This window comes from Amblyomma maculatum, chromosome 1, assembly GCF_055883805.1.
Source record: "Amblyomma maculatum isolate TAMU_Amacu chromosome 1, ASM5588380v1, whole genome shotgun sequence".
In the NCBI taxonomy this organism is placed as follows: Eukaryota; Metazoa; Arthropoda; class Arachnida; order Ixodida; family Ixodidae; genus Amblyomma; species Amblyomma maculatum.
The window spans coordinates 200,850,009-200,874,671 of NC_139344.1; the positions used below are offsets into that span (position 1 = coordinate 200,850,009).

General features: G+C 44.3%; 1 protein-coding gene across 1 annotated transcript in view; it reads right to left on the reverse strand.

Annotated features, from left to right (window-relative positions):
- The window catches only part of LOC146205357 (uncharacterized), a 71,719-nt gene extending 55,396 nt beyond the window's left edge, over nucleotides 1–16,323 (reverse strand). Inside the window, exons 1-2 of the mRNA XM_084606980.1 lie at nucleotides 16,237–16,323; nucleotides 15,719–15,985 (exon numbers count right to left, since the gene is read on the reverse strand). Coding sequence (XP_084463106.1) covers nucleotides 15,719–15,985; nucleotides 16,237–16,323 — 354 coding nt within the window. The remainder of the gene's footprint in view (nucleotides 1–15,718; nucleotides 15,986–16,236) is intronic.
- Between the last annotated feature and the right edge of the window lie 8,340 nt (nucleotides 16,324–24,663).

The window sequence follows — 24,663 nt, forward strand, 5'->3', positions numbered from 1 at the left end:
TAATCACTAATAATCGCAAATTATTACTAATAGTTAAATAACAGTAAAATTACTATGCTCTATCAAGTCCATATTATCCGACTTTCTGTAAAATCCGCCTGCAGAGGCTGCAGAAAAAGATTTCTCGACGTTTTGAGGATATATATCAGTAAAGGATGGACAAATCACCATATATATATGCATAGCACGTTTTAGCAAAGCATTTTTGTGCACGCCCTTAACTCTCGATAAATGCTCAGCCATATGAGAGCAGCGATTGCGAAATTGCATTTTAGCTGATCGGATTCACACGGGAACAATTAGAGCAGCTGGTGATAATAAGACATGGTGAGAATCTTTTGCCGTTAACATCTGCGTGTTCGTGATGTGGCGTAACGCAGAATAAGACATCATTCTTGCTCGTCACCGTCTATATGCTAATCGCTAAGCCGAAGGTCTCAGAATATAACGTTTGGCTGTTTGCAAAGCCGGGAGAATCGGAATTTGCTTCTAAAAACAGCCTTTGCTTCTAAAACTGACAAAACGCCCATCACCAAACATTCATTAATCTGATCCCAACCACGGCGACCTGCACCAATACTCGATTCTATAGCCTTACATAAGGCGCTTGCTTGCTAGAACAGTGGTTCGTAGAAGAAGGTTTCTAGCGAAAAATCCTCGTTCTCTGAAGTTATTCAGTCTTACGCCTAAGAGAGTTGCATATCGCATCTAAAGGTATGTGATATATTGATGCGACAACTATACATAGTATCATCGATACTATCAGTAGTTGAGTCTCTATCGAAATACTGATAGTAAAAAAGAGCTATTGATGATTATATCAATAGCGCTCCCAATGGTATTATAAATAGTATTATCGATAGTACTTAAACAGTCCATTCTCTCGATTTATAAAATCAACCGCGCAAACTCACTGCAGGGAAACTTGAAAATTCTCTATCCAAATTTTCAGGCCTTCACTTAGTTATCAGCCCAACCAGACATGCAAATTTGTCGAAATGTTTAGCTTTCAAACTCATTGAAGCGTGGACTTGGTTTTAGGTGTTTGTAAGTACGGAACATCCGTATAACTCGTGCTATGGTCTTTCCAGTTGTGATGTATGGATGCGAGAGTTGGACTGTGAAGAAGGCTGACCGCCGAAGAATTGGCGTGTTTGAATTGTGGTGCTGGCGAAGACTCTTGAGAGTTCCTTGGACTGCCAGAGGATCAAATCAGTCGATATTGTCGACCATAAACCCTGACTGCTCATTGGGGGGTCAAATTCTAAAGTTAAAGCTCAGCTACTTTGGTCATCTGATGAGAAGAGAGGAGTCGCTGGAGAAAGATTTGATGTTGGGAAAGGTTGAGGGTCGCCGGAGAAGGGGTAGGCAGTGAACGCGATGGTTAGATGGCATCCTCGAGGCACTGCCGATGAAGTTACGTGGTGTTAGGAAGATAGTGAGAGACCGGAAAGCGTGGCGTGACATGGTCCATAGGGTCACGAAGAGTCGGACACGACTGAACGACTGAACTGAATTGAAGTACGGAATAAATCTCCGTTCTCGCAACCGACGCGTAAACGAGCTTTCCAGACGTACCCCGTGTATAGTATACATGCATAAAGCGTTAGTTTCGCGAATGTCCTATAGTTGTGCTGGAAACAGAGAAGGGAGGCGCACAACTTGGAGCGATCGATTCTGGGCCGAAATTGGGTGGAAGTACGACTTCGGCGGGTACGCTTGCCGGAGTCTGTGCTCCAAGGTGTTTATCCGCTGTTTTCAAAGCAGCAGAAGCGGCCGACTGCGCCGGTGAGCTTGTGCAGAACGTTGCGCGCCAGCGCTCAAGCGCCGTAGATTACATTAGCCCACTACTTGCCAACACTTGAGAACTCGCACGCGCAGCATCGGCCAAATAATTTTCACTGCGAAAGCACTCGCACGCTTACCACCGCCGACCAAGAAGCTTGTGCGATCTTTCTTGTTTTTAAGGCGAAAGCCTTTAATGCCTCATCGTTGTCGACAGAAGGTGGTCAGCAGAGTTGTCACGCTTTCGAGAGCGAGAGTTAAAAATAAATTTATAAACCATGTCTCCACCGGGAAGCCAACCTCTATCCCTTGGGTCCCCAGCCCAGCGCTTTACCAACTGCGCCACGGCCCAGATCGTGAAACGCTCTTCATAATTCCCTACCGTGAGGATGATAGCGGGATTCCGCGAGTGACCAATACTGCGCCTTTCCTTTCGTAAACTGATGCCTTCAATGAAATGCTGGTTATGTTCGACAAGGAGCGCGCGATGCAGCGTCACGACAGGTCATGACGTCACCTGGTGATTCAAGCATATACGAAGCTGACCCCGCCGGGCGTCTGATCCAGGCGTCTGTGCGGCGCCTTTCATTTGCCGCTTCCTTGAACGCCGCACTACACAGCAAACCGAATCAGACCCAGATGTCTAGGAGGTGTTAGTACAGCAGATATTAGCGGCGTATTTACAGGATAGAAAAGGCACAGTATCTGTCACAATTCTCCGCGGACACATGTACCCCGCCGTAAAGGAAGGGAGGAAAGTGGGAGTAAAAGAAGAGAGGGAGACAGAGGGGCCGTAGTTTAGGGCTACAATACACCGCGCTATAATGGCTTACGCCTCATCGCACTTTAGTGGTCCAAAGTGCCCTCTAGAATTTTTTTTAGTTTGGTTTGGTTTGTGGGGTTTAACGTCTCAAAACGATCAGGCTATGAAAGACGCCGTACTGGAGGGCTCAGGAAATTCCGACCACCTGGGGTTCTGCACTGACACCGCACAGCCCACGGGCGCCATGCTTTTCGCCTCCATCGAAAAGGAGCCGCCGCGGCAGGGATTCGATCCCGTTTCCCGCAGCACAGTATAGTCGAGCGCCCTAACCAGTGCACCACCGCAAGGACGCTCCTGTTTTTGAAGCGAAAGCACTACGCTAGGTAGAGCCGGTCTTCGCGAGGGCTTCAATTTGACCATCGTTTGACATTCAAGGAACAGGAGGACAAACTGTTTCTATGCAATTCAGGTTTCCACAGAAACGTTTGAGAGATACTGTGCTTTTCCTTTCCTATCAACCAGCATAGAATTTCAGCGTGGGCTAGTCACTGACAAGGCGCCATAGGACAATTTGTGGCTATAATATACTGTGACTCCCTTTCCCAAAACATCCGACCGCTTGAAGTGTAACCTTGTGGATCACCTTGGTGTAGCACCACAAGGTCATGACTTTGAATCTCCGACCTATGGGTGACCTTTGACCTTTCAAACTTGGAGCTGGAGTGGAAAGAGGTCGAGCTAGTGATTAATTACATGGGGGACGTCACGTCGCGCCATCGCTCGATGCACACAGGCATGGTATCAATTGATGGGTATAACAAGGAGCACCCGCGCCTGGACTAAGATCATGCCATGGACGCCAGTGACGATGATGCTGCGTTTAGCGAGTTATACCAAAGCCAGTTACGAAAGAGCTCTACCAAGCGTAAGCATGCCGTGAAGCTTTCTCTGAATACCATGTTTAACTGTGCTAAACCTCTGCTATTTTTTTTTTGTGCCGTCGCTCTCATTGGCTAATCTGTTTAGTGAGGTAACATCTACGTGTCTTCAAGTAGGTAGTTTAAACTAAGTCCGCTATAGCGTGTCTAACGCGCGAGTCTCTCCGACGGTTTTTTTTAAATTCGCCAGCGAACAGAGAGTAATGGAGCCAATGACTGACCAATTGCTGACCATGACCTCTTTGGTGTCCTCACGCTAAAAACAAACTATCGCAGGGGTTTCGAACCGATCGAGTTTGAACCCGAGTATTCGAGTTCAATAGCCAAGATGGGCATCTTAAGCAATGAGGGTTAAATATCCCCCATTTGGCGCGGCGGATCCCAGATGGCGCCACAAGTAGGTTAAACCGTGGCCTTCGCGATCAAGTACACCGTTGCACCAAGCCTCCGCCATTCGACATGGTGGCTCCCAGATGGCACCATTTACAGGGTCGTCTATTCTTAGTACGAACAAGCGTGCTTTCTTGAAAGTGCGACTGCGTCCGAGGCAGCCGCACATCGAAGCAAAGCGGCGCAGGCACAAAGAGACCTTCAGGCCGTGCTTGCCACAGTCGGCGAATTTGTTTCTGTTCGCGGTCGCATCGGAGGGTATGCTTGTTCACAGTAAGAATGGACGACCCTGTACCACTGAAACTGCCCCGCACCAGGCTAATAGACAATTAAAGTTCGTGTCAGATCAGTATCGTGTAAAAAACAAAAACAAACAAAAAAAAACAGCAATTACATCGAGCTAAAACAAATAAGAAAAAAGACCTTTGCTTTCGCACTATAATCGGTTTACCAGAGATAACCCCTGTCAAGTTTTTCCTGATTTCACACGCTGCTTTAGTTAATGTTAAAAATTATTTTAACTTGTTGAACGAAGCGGTTATTAAAACAATATGCTCTAAACTATGTGAAAAGTGACATTTTCTTGATATTCAGGCCGTATTGGGAATAAAGGTCCTCCAGACCAAAACCCTTGAGGTGGCTCATTATATACACCTACGCCTTAAACTTTAATCTAGAAGATTTTATGCGAGAATATGTGGTCGAGGGGAGAAACTTTTTTTTAAGTCCATAACCAGCCACAGCGTCACGCACTGCCTGTGACTTCCCTGCCTGAACACGTATGGGTCACCGCGTTTTATTATGGTTCGCATATGTAATCGCGCTCTTTACGAAGCGAACGTGTGGTCGTGCGACGTCCTCAATGATGCAAATACGTCGCAAGCGACATATTTTCTTCAGTTCGCCGCATCTCATCTTGAGGGCTTGGGGCGCTCAGTAAAGTCAGCATGGTATATAGGTGCGAGCGTTTGCCAGTGGAAGCCAATGGCCCGTTTCTTATAGTTTTGTCTGACGCGGAGAGAGTACCATTTATCTCCCGTTCCACAGCAAAAATAATACCGCGGATCAAAGAGTTTACGGTCCATCAAAGGACTGTCTACAAATTTGGCGTTTTTACTACTCTTGTCTCCTTAGCTTTACATCTTTCTTTCTTTTTTTTTTTTTTTGTACATGTTCAACTTCCAGCGCTTGAATCGTTACTGTTAGAGAACGTAAGGTCACCTAAGCACTCATGTCAGTTTCTTTACATAGCACTATCTGATTTCAGCATGACGTATTGGAATCGTAGCTCGTCTGAAGGGATGAAATGTCATGAAATATGACCGCATCACCATAGTGAATTTCGAAGGCATTTCTATTTTGTAAATCTATATTGCATCTTGCCAGTCACATCACTTTAATTCTCTGTATGTTATTTTTCGCTCAGCCAAATGTACCCTCATGTTATTTACTCCCGTAAGGATATAACCCCTGCAAGCTTGCTCTTGTTGCAACACCATTCAGTGCGCTGCGGACAGCTTCCAATGTACTTTGCATTTGAAATACTGAATGACTTTTATTCTGCCAATAAATAATGGTTACCATGACCATAGCATATGTTAAGGGCGTTACTTTTTTTCCTTTATTTTAATGAAATAATAATTCTTTTTTTCCCAAATTGAGGTAGATGTTCTTTCCCTAAGTCATTGGGTATTGTTTTCTGAGATGCGAACATACAGAAAGTAGAAGATGGTTTAAAACAGCTCTAAAATAGCCTTCTCTGCATCCTTCTTTTTCAGTCAACTCATGACCTGCACAAACTGGCTCCAGACTGAATATGCGAGCCATAGTATTAGGCGGTGACGCGTGCATGTCCTGAAGTGAAGTCACAGTTCGGAAATGCTTGCGCCGCGGTTGCATATGGACCCCAAAATATAATTATCCTGACAAACAAAATTTACTCCTACATAATCTTGTAGATTATAAGCTGAGACGTTGATGAGTGTAATGAGCTATCTAAATAGTTTTTATCTGGAGGGCCTTGATTTGCAATACAGGGCTGAATATCAAGAAAAAGCAACTCTTTGGAAAGTTTGGGACAGATTGTTTTAAGCACTGCTTCATTCAACAAGTTTATATTGTTTTTAATATTAGGCACAGCAATGTGCGAAAGACTAAAAAAAGTTCTTTCGGCAGAAAGGTTATCGATGTGAAAGTAAAAGATGCCCTAAAACGCGACATTTTCTTTTTGCCTTTTTAGTGACGGAAGAAAATTTCAAACATTTTTAAGTTGTTCCATCAATGAAGTCGCACGAAGGAACAACATAAGTGAAGTCTTCTAAAATAATATCGATGATTGCATCTTATTCCACGCATGATTAAAAAAATTAGACCAAATTTTTCCTCTCCGCGGAAATTTCAAGCACCACTTCGTGAGGGAAATTTTTTTCTCGGGAACAATACTTGAACGAAAGACATTTCGCACAACATGCCCAATTTTTTTTTTCTTTTTTTTTTCATAAGAAGCTCTGGGACGTTTCTCATGGAATGATCCATGTGCTAACGTTTCGGACATTGCGTTCTTCCATGACTCCTCAGGCAGATGATGTTCGGAATGCGGGAAGTATGGCAAAAATAAAGTCGTTATAAGCGTGCGGAACTCCACTGCTGCAAATTTATATGTGATGTTGTGATTTAAAAATGAAAACATTAACAAGTAAATTTGTTAGTATGGTGTCACTAGTTCCTTTTGACTCTGAATGCGTTGATGGTCAAATTCAGGGACTTCGATGAAACCAGATAATTTCTTTCTTTCGCCAAAAATGTTCTCGGAATCTACGTGAACTGAGTAATGCAGGTAGTCAGTTATCGCAAATGTTTGGGAATATCACCGGCCAACGACGGCATAATTATTCACAGCGCAATCAACACTACCATCGATATTAGTATTAAACGTGGTAGCAGCGATAGTAAATTTAGCAATTTTATCTGTAATGGTATTGACAACATTATCGATAGTTAAAAAAAAAACTATTGATACTATCAGTAGTCAATCTATCAATAGTTTTCCATCACTAATGTCATGAGCACATAGCATCACGTAAGTCAAGAGCATCTTTTTTTTTTTTTTTTCTTAATTCCTAGGCTTTTCCTTTCCTGCTTTTTATCATAGCCCTGCTCGCGCCTTCTCATCGCTCCTTATCTGGACTTCCAGGCAAGTGCAATATACGGTTGGCTATTTATCAGAACGAAGCGCACTATCACGTGGCGAAGCGTCTTTTTCTTCTTTGAGGACGTTCGCGTTGTCAAAAGCATCATCCTTCCAGGGGCCCACGGAAGAGCTCGCTAAAGAAAGAATGAAAACGACATTTTCGTGTCCTACTGCCTCGCAGAAACGTTAATGCTACGAAATGGTCCAAGCGACAGTGTGAAAACGTAAGGAAATAAGCAAAACATGCGCCGCCGGCAGGGTCAACGCGCCTGCTGAGGATGATACTTCTCGTTCCGCGACGCTGTGTCTCCTCTCTCGAGGGCTGAGACACAGTAGCAGAGGCGGCTGCCTGCGGGAAATAATTGAGCCGCACACGCTGCGTGGTTCCACGGCCAATGAATGCCGCGCATGGGCCGCGCTCGTGCATTTGTGCCGCAGCCACGAACGCGTTCCGTGCGTGGCACGCATCGCCGGCGCGGCCGGAGGAAGAAGGCACGGATTCGAGGGCTTCTTTGCGCCGCTGCGTGCGCGCCAAAGGCATAATTTATGCGGCCACAATGCAATCCGTGGCCCAGCGTATTCCCTGACATGGCGATATGCGGGCGCAGACACGCCACGCTACCTCTAAATAAGGCACGCGCCCCATGCGAAGCGCAACGGAACCGCGGTGTTGATAAGTATGCGGCGTGCGCGCGTTCACAGGATTGCATACATTAAACATGAACGCAGTGAGGAATCAGGTTACACTTTGCCAACAGCTCCCGCTTTCCCTTGCGCAAGGAAGCCCCGGACTGCCGCACTTCCCGGCCTGCAAACAGAGCAGTGCCGGCCGCGTTGACCGCTGGCATTGGGGTTATTCCGCGATCATGTCTTCGGGCTCTCCTAGAAACATTCGAGCTTCTTAGTCTAGTGGCACAGGGTTTAGCAACGGAAGGGGCCAAGCATAGAGATTAGAGGTATTCCGCTTGAATTATCATCTTCTACCCTTCCCCGTCAAGGTATTCTTCCCGTGGTCATCTCATAAGTGGGCGGCGGTAATTTGCAAAGCGGAAATATACGCGGTGGGAGATGTTGTAACCGCTGCCTCTCTCAGCCCCAGAACTGCGCATGTTTTAGTTACCGAGCGAGTTTTAGGTTAAATTCAACGTTCAACTGAACAACGCGAAAGGGCGAATCTTACTGATTTCAAATAAAACGTCTCGAACAGAGATATTGCTGAACGACCATCATTAACGGCTTAATTTAGTTAGGTAGCATTCATAAGGTCGGCTATGCTGCCGTAAAATTGTATTTCTTCAGCCAAGATGCTTCTGGGTAATGTTTGGCTAACGGTTCCCTTTTCTGCTATGAGCATCAACGAATCCGAAGGCCACACAAGCAAGCGACCAATGACCATCGGTGAACAAATTTTGTCAAGGACCAGTCTTTGCTAATTCAATTCGAGCTGACGCCGACCCTCGGAAGGGCGCGATAAAATTCCGTGCTCTGTTGTGATCACAAATTAATTATGAGTCCGGAGCCGGAACACAGAATAGCTTTTGATACCACTTTCAACGAAAAAAAAAAAAAATTGTTTCAGGACTCGGAATGGGTAGAACGAAAAGCGGAATAATTTAGGAGCTGTTGTAGCGCAGCCTTAGCTCTCTGTTAGCAATTGAAACAAACTTGCTTGCGGACACTTATTTTGCGCTAAGAGCTCATTGGCAGCGAGTACAAAACAACGCAAAACCTGGTGACGTAGAGCGTTGCAAGCGGTAACTGCGCACGAGTTATTACCTCGAGCGAAGCCGGATATACACGGAGTACTTGAACATTCTCGCAGCAAGAAACCGTATAAGGTGTCCACAGAAACAAGTGCTGCAGGTACCGCGCCTTTTCCTTCCTGTGAAAAAATGATGATTATTATTATTATTATTATTATTATTATTATTATTATTATTATTATTATTATTATTATTATTATTATTATTATTATTATTATTATTATTATTATTATTATTATTATTATTATTATTATTATTATTATTATTATTATTATTTGTATTAGACGTACAAAATGATGTCCTAGCACCTGTTTTAAAGAGCAGGGAAGCACAGAACGGACGTTTAACTCTAAAGCGAAGGGGAGCCAGTACGACATACAATCAGAGATCTGAGTAAGATAGTACTCGGAACTAGGTAAAGTGAAAGAAATTTTCGCTCTGCGCGTATTTTAAAGAGCTGCGTGCGGATAATAGAAGCCAATGAACAATAACATTGAAATCATCAAGAAAAGTGGCCCTAGTGAGGAAATCCATGGCAGACGATTTCGTAACGATTCTGACCGCTTATATGCAGAAGTGCTAGCTTCTTTCCTTCGGTTGCGAGTTTCTTGGATAAACCAACTTTTTTTCTGCATCAAACAAAGAAATATTTTGAAGGGTATCAACCCACTGGCTCCACAGCGGAAAAAAAAAAAAAAAAACTGAGGAGTCGAGCTTAACAGGAATGACACAAAGTAAACGCGTCAATATAGGAAACGAGTTCATCCCAAACATAGTACGCAGATTGGAACAGTGATCAACTTTTCTCCTCGTTCATATCGAAAAAGGGAGTTCTGCCTCCACTGCAATTTTCTACTAAAAGCAATTATAACAAAGGGTGGGCACTTAAGCTACGTCTCTGAGGGTATTGCGTTAAAGAGTTAATGGCTCCGGTCCCCTGACAGATGTCACAGCCTTAAGCTACCCACCCCATTATGCGAAAGACTACCTAACAGAAATATAAAGCCCCGCTTTGACCCAGCCGTATACGAACATGCTTGTGCAGTGCAGCAGCAGCGTGTCGGACCCTGAATGTCTCAGAAGGATCGATTCCGACCTTCTGAGACATTCAGGGATCGATTCCGAGAGTTAGTAGCTCCTGGTAGCTCGCCCATTTCACGTGGTCTCGTGACGTCACAAAACGCGCCGACCAATAGTATCCGGCCATGTCACCTGCCAATTACCACCTTCCAGAGGCATTCAGGGATTTTTCGATCCCAAATTGAGAGATTTGTGTGTGTGTGTGCGTGTGTGTGTGTGTGCGCGTGTGTGTGTGTGTGTGTGTGTGTGTGTGTGTGTGTGTGTGTGTGTGTGTGTGTGTGTGTGTGTGTGTGTGTGTGTGTGTGTGTGTGTGTGTGTGTGTGTGTGTGTGTGTGTGTGTGTGTGTGTGTGTGTGTGTGTGTGTGTGTGTGTGTGTGTGTGTGTGTGTGTGTGTGTGTGTGTGTGTGTGTGTGTGTGTGTGTGTGTGTGTGTGTGTGTGTGTGTGTGTGTGTGTGTGTGTGTGTGTGTGTGTGTGTGTGTGTGTGTGTGTGTTTGCAGTTGTTTCCCGTCTCATCAAGACATCCGGGAGAAAAATAATCAACTCAGAACGTAAGGGAGATAATAATAAAAAAAAAAACAAGTTTCTTCTTACGAGTGCGTCGCCGCTATATAACATAAATAAACAAGAACGAGTTTCTACCCTTAGATGACTCAACCCAAAACTTACCTAAAATACTTTTATAAAGTACTGCGTACACTAGAACCTTGGGCGCGTTTCACTCGCACAGTTCCTCTTGCCTTGAACAGCTTACACAATGTTCGATCCTCGATGCAAAAAGCTTGCCCCGCCACCACTAGTATCGTTCAGGCCCTATTCATATAGTTTTCAGCCGGCTCGTTCCTGCGGATTGCATTTCTCTATACATCAACATGCAGTGACCTCGTGCTGTTTGGGCGTTGTAAAATATCCATTCTAAGCTAATGGTACCAAAATGGATAATGATGTGACTGAAGTTTTGACAAGAGTCGTAGATTATTCCAGATGCTTGAATATTAAGCGTCATCATATATGTGCACAAACAAGCACAAACACCATTTGGTGCTCAAGATAGGGTGGGGGTTAGATGCATTATTCCCCGAGGTCTCTATTGTCTTGGCCGCCCATTGCCTCAACATCGCCATTGTTCTTACTAACAAAAAAGTGCTCGTCAGAATGGCAAGCCAACACAAAAATGCCTGAGAAAAAAAAAACGGATGTTTGGAGTAATTAGACATGACACTGCTGTTAAGTTGCTATTGTTTCACCTCCTCGGCGATGGTTTGCTTCGGACAATAAACTTGACTACTTCCCCCCCCCCCCCCTCTCTTCCACCACCCGTGCGCCAGGACACAAAAGAATTTTTGAGTGGCCCTAGTCCACTCGCTATGAGGATGTACGCGGGCTCATATTTTCTTTTCATCGCACAACTCAAGTGGTTATGCCGCCATTTTGCTCCATTGTTCATCCTAAACCAGCTTGGACTAAACTAGTTCGAATACGATGAAAACAAAAGCTGCGAAAACTCGAGTTGCTTTCACCGCCGCAAGAGTTGCAAGCGCCGGCTATTATCTCTATTTCAAATGAAATAGCCCGCTGCTCAACGCAGCGCGGTGACAGCAGTTTTGCAAAGTCATCAAAGCGTTAAAAACTAGCGCTTCACTGAAGCAAGGAGGTCCTTGCAGTGGCGAAATCCTGTGTGAATGCTTCTGCAGGCGTCACTACTGTGCACTGAGCAAGCGAGGTTCACTGGCTGACGGTGGTCGTCTGCTCATGATGAATGGAGAGCTCAGTGACTCCCTAACTTGAACGCTCTTTAAAGCTTTTTTCTTCTCCTTCTACACTTGTTTTCAAGTGACGTCAAGATTTAGATTAATCATCGCTAATTGGATTGCCTCTGGCAGTTGAAGAAAGCGGAAAATGGGCTATCATTAAGCCCATTACGAGGGCACGAGACATACCCACCGACTGGCATGCAAGCCGATTTCTCAGGAAGAACGTTGCAGTAATTCGTAAAGTAGCCAAAAGAACACATGCCGTCTCGGGAGATCTTCGATGGACAGCAGCAGCCGGTCGGTCGCGCTAGCCGCTGAGTGAGACATCGTTACGGCCAGCGAAGGCGAGCAGAAGCGCCGGCAGCGCGTGCTGAGCAAACCGAGCTACTGCGAGGGCAATTTAAGTCCTTCAGCTATTAGCGTCCGTTCGGCTCCGCCGCCGCCTTCGTCCGCAGGGCGACGGCGTGTTCGCAGCACATGCGCCTCTCTTCCCTTCCCCCCTCCCCTTCTGCAAGATCTGCAGCGACAGACGGAGAGCAATTAGCAGTCGCTGCCTTCATCACAGAGTCGTAAATCTTATCTCTTTCCTGCCTTCCCCCGTGAACTCCTGGAGTCTGCATGGCGCGTACGATCATGCCCAGTCTTCTCCCGCGCCACATATATATACCCCCCTTGGCAACCGTCCTTGGAGAACAACGGTGAGCTGCTCGGAAAAGAACCTGATGGCTCTTCCGCCGTGCATTCGCACTCGGCAACTTGTTTTCTTACGCCAGAACCAACTGTCACCCATGCGCTCAAACCTGGGATGCTCGCGCAATCGCTGTCTACAACGACCGTTAAGCTTTTCTGACAAGTCAACCCCGATTTCCTAATACTCGATGTTCCTTCTTTCTCCTTTCAGAAAAAAGAAAAAAAAATGCGGAGAAAGAGAAGATTGCTCGCGGCAGATAAATATTTTGCGCGAAAGCGCCTTAAATAGAAAAGAAAAAAAAACGAAGAAAGAAAGTTTTTTTGAATTCCTTTTGAACCGTTTATTCGTAGTCGAAGGTATACTAAACAAACGTTTAGCGTAGCAGCGGTGTAGGTATACCGGTTTACTGTACACCTCACCGGCACAGGTGCGGCAAGGTGCTACCACTGCGCAGGCACCGCAAGCGTACAGTAAAACCGTATACGTCTACGCTATAGCACGTCGCTGCTATGCTGTTTTAGAACCGGTAATTGCCCCTCCAACCCGCTCAGCCAGAGTGCGTAGTGCGGAGTCCGCATGCATGACACTCAGCCAAGATCATGTGAGCGCAGCGGCTCCTCCGTTTCGGTGGCGTGCTGGTCAACCGGAGCGCGGAGCTGAGGAGCCGATACAGCTCATTCTAGATTGCAGCCGCCACTTCGCGCTTTATTTAACCACGAATTTGTGTTAAAATATAAATAACACTCGAAATGTATTGCTGTACACACTATGAAGGAGCATGTAGAACAAAAAAAAAAAATCGTTTTGTTGTACCGTGGGCAATGAACTTACTGGGTTGTGGTGCTTGCATATATAATTTTGTCAGCAAAGGAGGCGGCAGGCTATTGATCTCCCTCTCGAAAAATGTGCCAGCAGAGGCGGAATTTAGGTTCTAATATATACCTCGGGAATTTTCGCTCGCGAATGTTTCCTCAACTTCTTATTCCTGCTTATTCTTTACTTATTTATGAACCTAAAACGCCCCAATTTCGGCTGATTTCAAACCTTCACTAGTTTGGAGACCTTTCCAATGTCTTTCAATGTTGCATTATAGTTGAGCTCAGAGCCACGCAGAACTCATCACGTAATGTAAATATTATCGAGTCAGCGGTTCCTTCCCTGCCTCAGTCGCAAGCCTGCAGTATCGGGGATATACGCAAGTGCCATTACAAGTACATTTTTCAGGGTTTGATTATTGTGATAAATTTTAAACAAAAATATATAAGCGGGAGTTCGTTCTGTGTTGCGACAAAGATGCTTGTAATAATGTGTCTTTCATGAGTGTTACGCTCGATAAACGACCAGAAAACGTGCGGCGCGATGTTGAACTGATTCAAGAACATGGGTTATTAATAATCTGCGTGAGATCCCCTACTGACGCAGCATGTTCCAGAAAGTACGAGTGATTTATAAAATATCAGTTTCACAGGTGACGGCGCCATAGAAAAGTTACGTAATATTCATTTATTTAATATTCATTCGGATTCAGTGATCCTCTTTGTATGATACGCCTGCTTTGTTCACTTGTGCGCCCTAAGCTATAATTTGCTTTTGTTATTTGGAACTCCATTGGCATTGTTCTCACAAACAGAATCGAAAATATTCAAAGCCGTTTCGTACGCAGGTACTATGAGAGGTACCTCGGCCGGCGCTTTTATTACGAATACACAAGAATGCTTATAAAGTGCAACCTTGAAGATCTGCCCTCTAGGAGAGAGAAGCGAGATCTGATACTCTTTTATAAATGCATACACGTCCTAATAGGTTGCTCTCATATCCTGGAATGAATATACCTCAATGCACCAACAAAAACGCTTCGCTTCTATAATGTTGCGGTTTTTTTGTTTTTTTTTTCTGTCAAAACAGTTTTTTGGACTAACCCGATCATACGAGTACAATTATAGGTATAACTGCTTAGCTAACCTATACTGGTGACAATCTTGTTGACATTTTTGCACTCACTATAGGTGAATTCAATTTCTGTTTCAAAGTATAAGTGCATGTCATGTTGTGTACCATAACCAATGCATTTGCTGTTCATGGGCATGGTAAATAAATAAATAAGTAGCATAGCATGCGATTAGCGTTTGCGATAATGGAAATAACCTGTCCACTCCAAGTTAGGTTTGATGCAAAAGTAGCGCCAAGCTTATATGACTTTGCTGATGTTAATGAGGCTCCGTTGAAGTTATTTGAAACAGGACAAAACATTCCGCGACGAGAGAAACGCATTACCTTATATTTAGTCGTGTTGAATGTCATATTCTATGCAAAAAAAAGAAAAGAAAAAGAAACAGTCGGAAACAGCATCAAGGTAAGCTTTAAAGCTTACCTTGATGCTTGAAAATCTAATAACGCTGAGATCGTTAGTAGATTTTACTGACCGATTTATGACACAATAATCGGCAAAACGTTTGTGTAACGATTTCCGTTTGCTAGGCAGGTCGTTGATGTAAAAAATAAAAGAGGACCACGCACAATTTATTGAGGAAGATCTGAAGTTAGGTGAACTATGGGGACAGGTAGCCATTAGCGCGAATGAATTGGGAGTGATTGGTCAAAAAGCATTCAATCCATTTTCGCAAGTTTTAGTCAATATTAAGCTTACTCAATTGGTAAAATAAAGCCAGTGAGCCGCTTTATCAGAGGTACGACAAAAGTCTAAATATATGCAATCATTTTCTAACCCACTGTCAAGTAAAGTGAGTAAATCATTTGTGAATTCCTCTAACTGTCGCATGAAAATTGTTTTCTAAAACATTTTGGAAAGGTGAAAAAAAAAAAAAAATGACGAAGATTTCAGAAAGGTTGCTAGGATTGATTTTGGTAATGATATTGTTAATATATTGATAGCTACAGTGCAGTCTTATGGGATGCGGAAAATGTCCATAAAAAACCTTCCACTTAAAGAAATGCGATTGTCCAGAATTTTCTTCTATATAACGCATGAGTTGCTTCCTTGTGTATCACGTAACATAACTAAAACAAGACAATTTCATGCTAGAGGCTAATATACGAGTAAAACGGAATCCTAGTTTTCGAGGCAGGTAGAAATCCTACTTCAGCGCAGCTGTCTTCGTGGCCAGAAAAGTTAAATTTTCAACATAGCTGTTTCTTTTTACAAGCATTATAGAATCCTTGCGGATGTTTGATGGGGCTGCCTCCAGAATGCCTAACATAGTGTAGTGAGCGCCATGTTTACGCCGCTACAAATCTTGAGCATTGGCCGTGGGTAGAATAACGCAGGCGTGTTTCAGTGCGGTAGGGTTCCAGTGCACGGTCGCGGGTGCAAGTGCGAAGAGGGGCGTGACAAAGTGGTACGCTCACCAGGGAAGGGTAGAAAGCTGCCGAACTGGTGCCCAGCGCCGCCACGTATCCGGACTGGTCGGCATACGAGGGCGGGTAGAGTCCGTTGACGGCGAGGCCCGTGGCCAGCCGCGGGTACAGGAAGCGGGACGGTTCGTAGCAGACAGGCTGCTCGGCCGCCATCGGGCTCTCGGGCGCGCCGCCAGCGCCACTCCCGCTCGACGTCGAGGAGGCGCCCGAGGACGGCTCGGCGCAGCTCGGCGAGGACGCACCGCCGGACACCAGCAACTGCGCACACAATCCGAGACAGGGCCCGGGGTCAGCACATAGTTCCGCCGGCTCCTTAGTGTATTTTTATCTGCTCGAAGAGGACGTTCTGCCCGAGGGCACCATGTACACCTCCTCGTCCTCCCCTTGATGCCTTCACCGATGGATTTACATAAAAACTGGAAGCTGTTTAATCCGTGCATTGTTGCACAGAGCAAGTTGAGACCATCAGTATCGAGCATTTCTGAATGGTTCTAAACGCCGGAACAAACTTTACGCAATTCGTCTCCGAAGGCGAAGTCAAGTTGGGTTACGCCGGAGCCCCCATAATCAACGCCAGATGGCGGCAATGGGCCCATGATGGCTGCGAGCGACCTTACTTCTTATACAGTCGGTGACAGTCTACTAGCTATATCGGTTTCGATTCGCCGCGATTTTCAAGGAATTTAACGAAGAATATTCACACATAAAAGTAATGCACGTGCGTGACGTAGGGAGAGTGTGTGTGTGTTTTTTTTTTTTTTCAGTGTTTACAGGTCGTTATTTTAAACCCTGTGAGAGATATGTAATTGCAGCCTGTGCAGGTGAATTGTTCAGCAAGGCGGGCATTATGTATGTGATAGAGTTCAGTATTAAACCTATTAATTAACTAAAATTAACTAATAAACTTCTCATTTTCCTTATTAGGCGCCAATATTTTATTACGAAAACGAAGAACGTCTACAGAAAACCTGAGTACAGTTTTTTAATTTCCTTTTTCGGCAATGCAGATGGAAATATTTAAGGTCAAAAATACTCATATTTAGCTCGTAAAGGTTGCTTCCACAGTGCGAGTTTTTAAAACGGCGTCGCTGGTCCTGTTATTGCAGCAGAAATAAAGTTTACTATTTCTACGGCAGAAAAATTACAAAGCAACGCTGTTTTATAAATGCGCATTGCGGGAAGCCAGCTTTACAAGCTAAAAATGCGTATATTTCACGTTAATTTTTACGAAATGTATTGGTGATAACGAACGTTTGAAGACTAGAATCAGCTTCTATGCTGACAGCCTTCAATTACTTAACGTAATATTTGCTCTTGAAATCAAAAGTAAAAAAAGTCTTTCAGTTAATTTTTAATGATTGCTTAGTTATTGATCTCCATCACATAAATATTGTCCGCCTTGCTGTACAATCCACCTGCACAGACCGCACCGACGTCTCTCTCGCAAGGTTTAAATTAACGATTTGTAAACAGTTCAAAAACCCCGGAATGTCTGTCAGCACTCTTAGCAATGCTATTTAAATAAAAAAATTGCTTGTTTTACGCAGATACAACCAGTGTACAAACTCTGTCATAGCAGCTCATTTGTCGAGTCGTGTGCACGTCCATTTGCAAATGAATGGTTAACCCAGCTGTGAACGTCGTTAAATAACAATACCTTCAATTTATGAAAAACCTCGAGGCCATATTGGACGTATTGAAGATAGCGCAAAATCGAGTACCAATGGAAGGACACAACACGAGCGCTGTAGCATTCACGAGCTCGTGTTGTGTCCTTCTACTCCTTGGTCCTTGTTTTTTGCGCTACCTTCAAAATGAACAAGATTCAACTCGCCCAACTTTCAACTTTACTGCCATATTGGAGCCGAAAAACGAATTACCTGTCATTTTTTTTTTAACACGTCATAAACTAACAAGCAACCATCCTGAGTTACAACGTTCAGCAGGCGTTGCAAGTAAAACTGAGATCGGTCACCGCCAATGTAGTCATCATTCCTATCGCAGCGCATTTGTGGATCATCAACTGAACGGTCGCCATGGTTGTGATTCGTTCGTCATTTTCTGCGGTGGTATTGAGGCAAAGAAAACGGAACCATATGGGTCACGCGACAAGAGGGCGGACAGGACGGAAGCTACTTGCAAGGCTGTCGTCGTAGGTAATATAGTCACACCGCTTCCAGCGGACAGTATATATATATACACGCGGGACATGCTTGATTCAGTCTTTTTAGTTTATGTCGGCCTTTCTCTCGCGGTACACGGCTGGTGGCCATTTCGGATGAAGCCGGATGGAACCAGCCAGTTAAGTGCCGTGTTATCATATTTAGCATCGTAGAAGTAAGCGCACCGCGTCACGGACGAGCACCATAGCACGTTGCCATCCGAAAATGAGCTAGTAGAATGTCTTCGTGCTCTGCGTACGCCGATGAGGCGACGAAGGACGAAAGTTGAATCGACCATTGCGCGTGGTTCTGGAGCTGCCACGGATGCAGTGACAACGGCATCGCTGTACTGCAATATAGCTCCGCAAAAAGCTCCCTGCGGTAGATCTGAGCTTCCGACAAAACGCTCACAGAGCGAATGACGGACGCAGCCTCAATGTGTGTTTTTGAATATTTGAACCAAGCAAGAACTTCAGTGCCAGCAGTTCTTACACCAAAAGTTGTAGTACCGGCTTCGGGTTCGAGATACGCATGTATCACAGCTGTCAGCACCACTTGCAACGCAGAACATGTTGTCGTAACTTTATTCACGGTGTAGTGGAAGCCCGGTAGTGATGCATGTCATGTATACAAAATTGGGAGGGAAGCCGTAGTGCAGGGCTTTGTATTAATGTAGACCTCCTGGCTGTCGTTATTAACGCGCGACATCATGGCACAGCGAGCGCCCGTTCTTGAATTTCCCCTTTCTCCAAACGCGGTCACCACGGATGCAGTCGAACCAACTCCTGACCTGAACATCAAAGTCAAAAAGCAAGAAATTAAGTCACCTCTAAAATACTTGATGTGGAGGTCAGCCTGGTCCTCGTGGCAAGCAATTCGTGCGGGGCATAACGTGTAGCTTAGTAAATAAATATTGTGTTTACTAAGTTTCTGAACTGCTTGAGCTGGAAGAAATATTCCGCTCTTATTTCTGTATTGTATGATCCTCGTATAGGCCCAAATATGTGCAAAAATACTCATGAACCTCCACAAACACTCGTGCAGAAGCGATATATTTTCATGAGTGCAGTATAGGCGTATATTCTATATCCGGGCACCACACGCCTATAAGAATTAATTGTTGCCTGAATAAACATGGCTGGCAACGTATACCTTCATTCTTTTCGTACTGACCCTCATTTAAGTGGATAACCGCCCTTTTCTGCTCGCGTAGAGAGACCTGTAAACATCTGATGGCGACTTTAATTGCAGTTATAGTTCCACACGTATGTACCTGATTGGCAGGGGTATTATTATGTATCCGGTTAAGCGGAGAGCAATTATAAATTGCGTTCTAAATGCCCTTGCAAACAGTTAACGAGTGCAGGAAAAGAAAGAATACATTACAAAGAATTTCATTCTGTATTGATCGATTTTATTGAAACTAATTTCTATTGACGTAAATGGCGCTCTTGAGTGCACTTTATAGATATTATCTGTGCCCTAGTTTCGGTGCGCCCTCTCTAGTAGACTTCAGTGGTGCCGGTGCATTATTAATAGCGATCATAACGAGGGATGAGGAAAAATGGGTCTGTATGGACCGAATGGCCCGTAGTTCAATACACTCGTTTGAGGATGTATTAGTAAGGACATATATTTGCTACTTAACGCGCATATACGTTCGTGTAGTCGTGTTTGTAGTTATTTGCTTCATATTGCCACAGGAAAGGAAATGAAAAAGAAATATAACAGCGTGATATCAGAAGCGGAAGAAGTGAAGCAATATCTAGTGGCGAAAAAAAAAAAGAAAAAAAAAAGCGGATCACAGACGCATACTCAATCATTTCTATGCAGTTGAAAACGACAAAGCAGCCCCGAAAGCAATTCAGGGTAGCCTGTGTAGGATCAAGTACCTGGAAGCAATGGGTCAAGAAACGCATTTTCGTCTTCCGCTAGTTGATTGACGCATTTGCTCAGGGATGAACCGGGGCAACACAGCGGCTTCGCAACCAACAACTCCTCCATTCGTCTGCTGGCCGAAAGAATGTCTCGAGGCTCCTCAGACAACGAACTCGTGAGCCGTGGAGGTGACGCTCTCGAGAATGTGCAGCGACATTTAGTGGTGTTACTTCCAAATCGGATGGCTGGAGGTGCCGCTGCGGCAAAGCTATCCCTGCTACATCTTCGCTGGGGCAGGAGGAGGAAGGGGGTAAGAAAAGTATGTGCTCTTGAATAACGTCGTAATGAGAAGAGTGAAATGGCAGGCCCCAGCAATGTTTCTTTTCTCGTCGCTTTTGCTTGAGCATTGCATGCCGTCACTTCCGATGGGTTAATTGAAAGTTTCCTCCATAAGACGTTTTCCCCTTTTTGTTTGTTTATCGGCTTGCTGCCTTTTTGACTCTCTGTCCCACCAACGAATCTGCAGTTATAAACTTTATGAAAGGAAACAAAAAGGCGTTCGGCAGATCATCTCCAACCTATTGAAACCTTACTTGCGTCGGCCCAAGGTGGCCGGTTTCGGAAACAAAGTTCGCTTATTCGCGAAGTTGTTGACGCAACGGTGGCGGCGCGCATATTGGTACGTTCGCTAAGTTCTGCTGGCACGGTCCTGCGGACCCGTCGAGAAACTGATTTCGAAGATGAGGGGTCGTGCTCTTTTTTTGGTCTACCAGCCATGTTTGCGGGCTCTGGAACTCCTGCATACATTCAGCGTTCCGAGCACGCCTCTCCCTCTCTGCTGCAACCATGGCCTCCTCGCAATATAACTGACGTCTCACGTCATCGCTTGCGATTTTATCATCATTGCGGCTGCCACTACTGCACATGTGCGTGTGTATCTGCTATAGTCAAGCGTGCACCGTCAGGTTACATCACTTGAGATGAGTGAGCGCCGCCTGTCGGGAACAAATCCCTTCACGCAACCGCTTGTATGCTAGCTCGGTTACGTGTGCTCCTCTTCCCCTTCTGTCCCTCTTTTTCTTTTCATCGTCTCCATCGGTTGTGAACGGGATGACGACTGCGCGGAACCACGTAAAACATGACCAAGGCAGTGTTGCAGTGTTGCCTGGAGCTCTTCGTAATGGACCGAGGAGACGCAGTTCCAATTTATTTATTTATTTATTTATTTATTTATTTATTTATTTATTTATTTATTTATTTATTTATTTATTTATTTATTTATTTATTTATTTATTTATTGTTGTTTGTGGGGTTTAGCATCTCAAAGCGAATCAGGCTATGAGAGACACCGTAGTGGAGAGCTCCGGATTTATTTATTTATTTATTTATTTATTTATTTATTTATTTATTTATTTATTTATTTATTTATTTATTTATTTATTTATTTATTTATTTATTTATTTATTTATTTATTTAAATATACTGCACTTCAGAAATGCCACGTGTAGTAGGGGCATAACACATTGCCTTCATATCATTATTTAGCTGTCAAAATAAAAAATAAAGCACTGTCTAAGTTCAGAAAAAGCAAGCAATAAAAAACATGAGCAAGTAACAAAATAAATGTTCCTCCAACGTGCCCCACGTAGGTTAAATACGAGAAAACGATATCAAGAAACCAAATTCTAGTTGAGGGTAAAACGTATTACTTGAACAAGTCTGTTCGCGCAAACATTGGATGCAAATTGCGTTGCTTGGTGTTTTCTATTCGTCTAGTACCTGAAGACTGAATAAATTTATGTTCCGGAACGTTCTGTTGATGTGAAAAAAATCTCAAAGAAATAAAATCCAAATCGCTTTAATGCCTACGGAAATAACCTCAGTCTGTGAGCAGGGGAAGTTAACTAAAGGAATGTAAGGGTGTTTTCACAAAATATTTATCATAATTGATGACTTAAATATATATAAAAGACAAAGAAATAAGACGTGAACACCGACAACATTCGCGCCCGGCGCGGTTGCTTCATACGCACTCCTATAGCTACTTTTTATAATCGGTGCTTCCTCACAGACGCATGCAGTGTTCTGTCGAAGACGAGGAGGAGGAGGAAGATGAGGAGGAAAGGCAGGGAGGTTAACCTGTAAAGGAACTGGTTTGCTACCCTGCACTGGGGGAGAGGGTTAGATGGGTATAAAAGTTGTGGGTGAGAGAGGGATGGGTGAAGACAGTACAGTTACATCACAGACACGTCACATCACATCACATCGAAGACGAGGTATAGCAAGAAATCGATCCACAAAAAAATAATCAGTGATGGCTGGGTGACACCATACAAACAAAAGCACGAAATATCGCAGGGATCTGGGCTGAAGCATTGCACTTCCAGCGTCTTCAGTGCGAGCGCAGGCATACGCGCGTGTACGAGCCAATATGTTAGATAGCAGATCGAGGGATCATGCTCAGTTGGGTATGGTACAACGCTTCAGAAGCAGATAACCGGGGAGCATGGGCAGACTTCAAGCAAATGAAAGCATGCTGTCAATGTAGGATCTATGTGGGAAGCTTTATTCTTGACCAGAGCAGTGCTGTTGCCTGGTATAGAGGAGACAAGTGACCGCGCTTCTTCAACTTTCAAAATTTCGCTAGTCTTGTCGGCGACATGACGGAATCGATTCTGTCTCACAAAGTGATAATAAAGTGCAAAATCTGAAATATTGGAAATCAGAAGGTGGTCATTGTTCTCACAAATTCGTATGCGCAGCCCCGTGTTTATGACCCTTTTATCTAAGAGCAGCATCAGGAAATATCCTGCCTCATTACTTAGAATCGAGCCTTTAATCTACAAGCTCAGCGATTAGTGCGCTCGACTACTCAACCGAGAGGCCCGACTTCCATACCGGCCGCGGCAGCCGCTTTTCGATGAAGGCGAAAAGCAAGGTGCCCATGTGCTGTGCGATGTCAGTCCGCGTTAAAAAGCCCCAGGTGGTCGAAATTTCCGGAGTCCTCCACTACGGCGTCTCTCATAGCCTGAGTCCCTTTGGGATGGTAAACCCCACAAATCAATCCAAACTGCAATAAACTACAGTTGGAGATCCGCTGGCATGCAAAAGCGGCCAGTATTTCTCATTTCTTGGAAGCCGATGTCAAAGAGTACATAGCGCGGCGCATACCACTGCGGAATGATCTGTCTTTAGTGTGTCGTGCAGTTTCTGTGCAACATCCGCTCAGCTCAAACTGCGACCACTACGAAAGGACTGCCACAAGACAGCTACAAGGGAGAAATGTTATCCCTCTTTTTCTTTCCTGATTGAAGCCTGTCCAAAGCTCTCGTTTGAGCCTCTTTCAGCTGTAGACGGAAGGAGTCGATCTCATTAGAATACTGATGGAAGCCCCAGCGTACCGTCATCATTTATTAAATACCTATAACGAATGTGTACACGAGTTTAGAATCAGGGTGGATTTAACGGAAGAAATAAATTTTACATGCAGGAAAATTATGCTCAAGACCATTTGTTATAAATACATTGTTGAAATAACGAAATCATTTTCGGCGTAGATGTAGCGAGTTTTCATTGAGTGGCGAGAGATTCCTTGAAACACGAAGAATGCAATTTTATTAGCAATAAATGCTCATCCTGATACCGAATAACCATTAACATACTCAGGAGCAGTCTGGACAGGGCAGATCCTTAAGGGAAGCTGCGATCAATTTTATGTATCACTACATATTATCACGGAGGTTAGATAGGCATGTATTATTCTTTAGGGCAATAACACTGTTGGACGTACAAGGGAGTACAAGAGGAAGAAGATGGCTATACACAGTATGAAAGAGCACTGAACAGGGGTAGTCTCAGTTCGTAAGACGAGCTAACGTTTTGACAAGGGTACCTATCTTCGTCTGGGCAAGTAATTTAGGTACATGAATCGAGCGGCGCTGTTTTGAGCACAATAGATTTGGTCAGGTTAAGTTGAGCTGTGTCGCAGATGGCAGATGCGCATTTTAACTTAGGCGAATTAATGTTTTATAAGCTAGCATTTTAACCGCTGAAAAACCATAGGTTTAAATTACGTTGACGGCAGCCGAGAGTTTTATTAGCCTTGTTAACCATTCGCAATATAGGGAAACCCAATACGGGCCTTCGTAATGTTGGCTCCAGCATACTAAAACGGCCGTTCAGAAGTTAATTTGCGATAGAATATAGTTTTGTTTTATTTGTTAGTGCTTTAGCGCAGATCTGTTAGCGTCATCAGTCATCCATGACACCGCTCCTCTAGCCTTAGTAAATTAAGTTATAGAACAATGTTATCTGCGGCGCTATTAATAGACCGGTAAATGGCATAATCGTCATCGAATAAGTGAATGCTTGATGAAACGTTACTGGTTAAGTCGCTGATGCAAATTAAAAACAGGAAAGGACCAAGAAGTGCGTCTTGTGGTACACCAAGATACGTTATAGATGGGAGAATATTCGTTGTTGGCTTCTAAAATTTGCATGAGGTAGCCGTGGAAATTGTTTAGCCAGTAGAGGACGAGCAGGTCGAGGCTTAGTCGTGAAAGTTCTTGTAGTTGGTGTGTGTGAGGGAGCGTTGCGAAAGCCTTCTCGAAGTCGACGAAGATGGCAACATGTGTACTATACATTATACACTGCAAGGATACAGTGCTTAAATTGTGACGAAATAGTGCAAGTTGGATATCACATGAAAGTTCATTTTAAAATCAGTGCTGATAGAAGTGAAACAATTTCACCGAGATAAATAAATTTGCGATTTGTGAATACCTAATGTGCTCCATAATTTTGGAACAGACGCTCATTAATGATGTGGGTCAGCAGTTAGTAGAACCAGGCTTAGGGACTGGAACAACCTTAGCCAGTTTTCAATCATGATGAACT